The sequence below is a fragment of the Musa acuminata genome, chromosome BXJ2-9 (assembly GCF_036884655.1).
Source record: "Musa acuminata AAA Group cultivar baxijiao chromosome BXJ2-9, Cavendish_Baxijiao_AAA, whole genome shotgun sequence".
In the NCBI taxonomy this organism is placed as follows: domain Eukaryota; kingdom Viridiplantae; phylum Streptophyta; class Magnoliopsida; order Zingiberales; family Musaceae; genus Musa; species Musa acuminata.
The window spans coordinates 12,282,501-12,288,820 of record NC_088346.1 but is presented as its reverse complement, the minus strand read 5'-3'; the positions used below and the strand labels follow the sequence as shown (position 1 = coordinate 12,288,820).

Sequence of the window (6,320 nt, the reverse complement as noted above, 5' to 3'; positions counted from 1 at the left end):
ATTTCAACGTCTATCATACGTGTGATACTCTAGGCTTAATATCGAACTGACCGTGAATTGTACCTATCATATTCTGGCTCAATAAAATATTATTTTCATAATAATTAAACTAATTATTATGAATAATTTTGACAATTCTGACACGTTATCCACGATGGCAAGCTTCTCGTCCTGGTCCAAAAGTTAAACCCATACAGATCAGCAATAGACCAACTGGATCAGCAATAAACCTAAAGAAAGATCACTAAGTTGGCATGAATAATTTTGGCTTGATGGTTGATAACCCTGTATTTATTTTATTTTTCTTTGATTGCCATTGCGAGCCACTGCTGTGATCATAACAGTGACCTGAAAGATATGTTGGGTTGACTTTATTATATGCAAGTCATATATATATATTTTTTTTTTTCTCTTTGGACGAAGCCCGGCACTTACCAACCAAGTTCAAACCCAACCAACCATTCCAGGTCATATAACACATGGTAAATGACTATTGAGAACATGCAGCTGCAATTCGCAATTCAGAGTGGTTCCGATTAGAATCATCATTTTATTTATTTATTTTAAATTTAAATTAATTTTAAAAATAAAAAATTATAATTTTATTTTAAATAAATTTTAAAAAAAAATTAAAATCAAAGTAACAATGTAGTTATGAGTTTTGTAAAAGTTTAAAAAACCTCTTAAGATTTTGAAGTGTTAAGTTAATTTATGTAATTATATAAACATATGATAAACATTTATTTTTGTGATTATATAGAATACCACACTTATGGATTTATAGATTTATAAGGTGATTCTTTCGTGAGTTGGTTTTAGATTTTATTATTCAATATAGTATATGAATTTAAACTGTATGAGTTTTATAAATTATAAAATTATGATATGAATGACTTAAATTTTTCTCAATGTCCTGTTTGAATCCTTGAATGGATTGTTGATTTTAATTATAATATTATCGATTTAAGATAGAATCAAATCTAAGAACTAAAATCGAATCCGACCTATCCATAATAAACCTTTGCTGACAAATCATGGGTTAGCAATAACAAAAAAGATTTAGCCGTGAAGAAAGGATTCGATATATAAGCTTGGGAAGCACAAATCCACGTCGGCCCCGTGACTCAGCCACCTAAACAATTTGATTAAAAGAAATCCAGCTTGATATGAAACCAAAGCCTCACACTTTCCAGATGGAAGAGCCAAAGTACAAAGGAAACTAAGCATGCTTGAAACAGAGGTATTCCTCAAAAGGAATTATAACTTCTGTAAGACTCACTCTATGGATACTAAACATTTGAGGCAGAAACATGTAAGAAGCAATATGGAACTCTTAGCTTTCGGTGACCAAGAACAGCAGAAAAATAAAATAAGTTGTGCTATGATCAGATAAACGAGTTGAAAATCTTCCATTTTACAGGGGACAGCTATTTGCTAATCCCCATCATAGGAATTAGACTTCAAGAAAGCCCTTACAACTCCACCATTTGTGTTGATTATTTTTTCTTTCTCAACATTATAAGGTATCATAAATTCAAGCATGTAGTAATTAAAACCAAATCTTTAGAATTACTAGTAGTTTCAACCAGTCAGGAAGAACATCCATCTTCCAAAGCAACAACCATAAGTTTCAACACAAGGTCTGAATTACACCTTAATAGACAGTCCGACGAGACCATTGAGTGAATAAGAAGTATTTTAGTTCACATGTTCTTTCTTGACGTGTTGGATAAACCAGTTCAGCATGTCCTGATGTGCCTCTTGAGCGCGCTTAACAGCTGCAGCATCATCGGCTTTGTGTCTGACAGTCCATCCATGAGCAACCCCAGGAAATATCTTTACAATGTGTCTTTCCTGACAAATCATGTGGCCCAAAATCATATTGGATCACAGAATGTTAGCATATATTTTGAGGGGTCCATTTAGCAGATTAATCAAATAGATAAGCTAACATTATTTGATATTACATTTAAGATGCAAGTTCTGTAATTTAGAGTCCAACAACATGACTAAATTGACCTGAAAATGCTGCCATAGGTGACTTACCTCAGATGTTGAAGATAAAGCCTGCTCAAACTGCTTCAACAGTTCAGGCGGAGAAATATGGTCATTCTCAGCCCCAAGTATTGAAATAGGACATTTAACACCTGGTAAATGGTGAAAACAGATCGTCTCAACTCTCAACGATAAAAACATGTTAAGAAAGCATGAGTTTGACCAATTCTTAAAGGAGGGAATACCCTTCACATCATCAACATTTACAAAAGAAGGATGGCAAAGGACAGCAGCTTCAATCTCACTGGACTTTGCTAATTCCAAGACAACTTTGCCTGAGATACAAGAAGTTGAATTTCAGTCAATAACATAAGTTATTCAAGTGTTTAAGGCTAAATAAAGGTCTAGGACTACATTTTTCAGATCCAAAAGATACAGTAATTTTCCACTGTAATAATATATGGGTCTTCACAATCAGAGCTCAAAGTGCATGCATAAAATATCACGTGAGACTCACCTCCCCAGCAGAAGCCAGCGGCCCCAACTGCAGATATGCCTTTGTTCTTTAGAGCTGCAATAATTGGTTTTGCATCTTGACAGCCTTTGTCCTATGAAGGCAAAAAAACCTTGTTGTTTCCATGCATCAATATTTATGTTAAAGCAATTCAAAAGTGATCTAGTGAAGATGTCATTTTGTATTCTTTTCAGTCAAACATTATATGAGACGATTTTTTATCCATTGTCCACATTCTGAATTTGTATGCTGAAACCCCAATTATACCAGTACCATAGGAATTAGAGTGAAAGTAAGCTACAATCACCTAATAGGACACTAAAGGAACAGGAGACAGTACCGGGCTGAATGCACATAACATGAGCCAAAATCTAGTGTTCTAGACAACGTATGGATAAACTAGATCATGATATGCATGTCCAATTTTTCTTCTCCAATAGTGTGTTTCAGATATTAATGGCAAGCAAGAACACATTTTGTGCCATACTGCTCTATGAACCATTCCAGTGAGAATGGGATGCATACTGCCTTTGTACCAGGGGTATCCCTGTCCTATGTCGAACAATAATATACTATTCTGTAATTTAAAGCAACTCAACATCGAAACCAACCCAAGCCACTCAAACTGGCCCAGTATATATCCGGTTAGGTTCGATAAACATCACATAGCCTGCACAGACCAGTCTAACATTATGTAGTCATAATAGATTGGTAAACATCATGCAGCCTACACAGACCAGTTTAAGATGAAGTCATAATAGACACTTGCCGAATTGGATTAGGCACATAAAGAAGAGGAACAAATGGGGTATAGCTGTCTGCCTCCAGCCATTTTTCTCTCCATGATATTTCTTGGCTCTTTCTCATTCCTTTATTTTCTTTTTCTATTCAAGTGATATGTGTCAGTACCCAGTATAATAAGGTAATACTGGGTCCATTATTAAAAGTAGAATCCTTCGTCACTTGGGTGCGATTAATTTTAGAAGACTAGTTCAAGGCCACACCCCAAAAAACCCAATAAACATAGGAAACTATAGCCATTGCTGATCCTAAGGTATCAGATCTGATCAGCTTAGACCACGCAGGAAAATAACAAGCAAACAAATGCTGAAATGCTTAAGCAAAATATCTACAGCCAGCAGAAAATTAGAGGCTTGAGAGATGACAAAAGAAACTGCTCAAGAAGACCCGCTAACACTAAAGAATGAGATCCATATTCCATAGAAGATTCAACATTCATCGTGAAAATCTCAAGTACCTCGAGAAAATCCACACACACATATATATATATATATATATATATATATATAAATATAAACTTATACCATATCTCAAGTACCTAAAAAAATCTCTTTTTATGGATCATTGAAAAGATAGAATCAGTCTCATCATGAGACATGGATAATCATTTAAGATCTAATTAATATTATAGAATAAACGGACTGATAGAGAGTAATATCATGCATTGGTAACATGAAAAAGCTTCATGAGCGGAAAGCTCAGATGAGGCCTAAGCGACTGCCTGAGCAGCTAGCACAGGCACTCGCAAAGGCAGTTCTAAGTTGAAAGTGTTACGACCATGACGATACTAAGAGGGGGGTGAGGGTGAATTAGTACTATCGTAAGAAGTGCTATCGTAAGAACGATGTTGATTCGAAAAACTTCGTTTCGATTAAACCCGTATCGAAAATGCGTTTAACATAAAAGGGTGTAAAGTGAATTGTGCAGCCAAATCAGTAAGCAATATAAAGAGAGCAGAATAAAAAAGGCAAAGAAGAGATTACACCAGATTTATAGTGGTTTGGTCGTCGTGACCTACGTCCACTCTCGATTCCTCTTCCGTTGAGGCCACTGACATCCACTAACAGTCTTCTTTCAATGGGCGAAGACCAACTACCCTCTTATAACCCGTTTTTCTTTTTTACAGGTTTAGGAGATAACCTTTACAACTACTCAACCCTCCCTTAAACAGAAATTACCCTCATAGAGAAAGGTGGGGAACTCTCAAGATTACAACAACGTTTTCCCTAATTTATATTCTCAGTTCATCATATACTATACACTTCATTTCATAGGTCATCAAAGACCCAATAAATTCTTCAAACAAAAAGTTATTTAGGTCCTTTGCCTCTTGAATTGCAATTATTTTCGAATCCCAATTTTTAGAAAGAGACCATAAAACTTTATTAACAAGTTTAAGATTCGAAAAACATTTGCCAAGAGCTTTTATGCCATTGACGATATCCGTAAAATGGGTGTATATGTCATCAATGGTTTCGCTTGGCTTCATTCGAAACAGTTCAATATCATGCATCAAAAGATTAATTTTAGAATCTTTAACTCTACTTGTGCCTTCATGTGTAATTTCGAGTGTGTGTCAAATGTCATATGTAGTTTCATAAATTGAAATACGATTAAACTCATTTTTATTTAAAGTGCAAAATAAAGCATTTATAGCTTTAGCGTTCAAAGAAAAAGTTTTCTTCTCCAAATCATTCTATTCGTTTATTAGATTTGAAGACTTTTGAAAATCATTTTCGATAATATTTATAAATTCAAATCCATAGAAAGCAAGAAAACTCTCATTCGAGTTTTCCAATTAAGTGTAGCCCGTCCCATTGAACATAGGAGGACGAATGATAGAGTAGCCCTCTTGAAAGCTAAAAAAAACCCTCTCTCTTGGGTGTTAAACCAAATAGAGAGCAACTTGGCTTTGATACCAATTATTAGGATCAAGTTGGCACTAAGAGGGAGGGAGGGGGGGGGGGGGGGGGGGGGGTGGGGGGGGTGAATTAGTGCTTACGAAAAATTACGCCAATTCAAAAATATCGTTCGATAAAGCTCATATCGGAAAGATGAGTTTAACTTGAAAGTGTAGTGAAAGTAGTAAGCAAGTAAATCAGTTTGTAATATGAGAATGAAAAGCAGAATAGAAATACAAACCGAGTACACCGGATTTATAGTAGTTCGGTCGTCGTGACCTACGTCCACTCCCATTCCTTTTCACTCGAGACCACCGGCTTCCACTACCAATCTTCTTTCTAATGAGCGAAGATCAACTACCCTTACACTCATTCTCCTTTTCACAGGTTCATGAGAGAACATTTACACCCTTTTTTTACAAGTGTCCTCTCACACACCCCCTTATGATTGTCACTTAGCTCTTGGAGGAGGGACTCTGTACTTAAAAGAGTTTACAACCTTAGAATCATAGAGTTTTTTCTCTATTTTTTTGTGTATTCCAAGCAGAAATTTGTAGGGTATTTATAAACCCCAAATGACTTCAAATATTAGAGCCAAAATTCAAATCTCCGGGTTTTTGGGGTATTGGGCGGTACCACTGCCTGCCAGACTAACAACTGGTGGTATCATCGCTTGTCAGTCTGACATTGGGTGGTACCACTGCCTAGTTTGGGAGACTATGTCTGGGCGGTACCACCGTCAGACCCTGCTACAGGACATTGAATGGACCAACAAGCAGACCCAAATCAGCATTGATTCAGGCCCAACTGACCTTTTATTGAGTTGACATTGTTTCATCCCAAAATCGACTCAATTAGTCCTAAACTAACTCGATCTAGATATAATTGATTACAAGCATGAATCATATATTGTCCGGCATGTTATTGGTTCATTCGATGCTTCGTTCTCTCTTTCGGCATATTGCCCAATCGGCATGTTGACTCCTACAACTTCCGATCTCCTTGGTGCAATGTCCAATCCTTTGGCCTGATACTTGAACTCATGGCACGAAGCCTTCTGTCGACTTGTCAACTGATCCTGCAGCTCGACGTCTAATCTCCTAATATGT

At 36.2% G+C, this 6,320-nt stretch overlaps 1 protein-coding gene across 1 annotated transcript in view; it reads right to left on the bottom strand.

Annotated features, from left to right (window-relative positions):
- Positions 1-1,543: 1,543 nt before the first annotated feature.
- Positions 1,544-6,320, bottom strand: part of LOC135623176 (endo-1,3;1,4-beta-D-glucanase-like) — an 8,751-nt gene continuing 3,974 nt past the window's right edge. Inside the window, exons 4-7 of the mRNA XM_065125810.1 lie at positions 2,513-2,603; positions 2,241-2,330; positions 2,047-2,147; positions 1,544-1,854 (exon numbers count right to left, since the gene is read on the bottom strand). Coding sequence (XP_064981882.1) covers positions 1,699-1,854; positions 2,047-2,147; positions 2,241-2,330; positions 2,513-2,603 — 438 coding nt within the window. The 3' untranslated portion in view covers positions 1,544-1,698. The remainder of the gene's footprint in view (positions 1,855-2,046; positions 2,148-2,240; positions 2,331-2,512; positions 2,604-6,320) is intronic.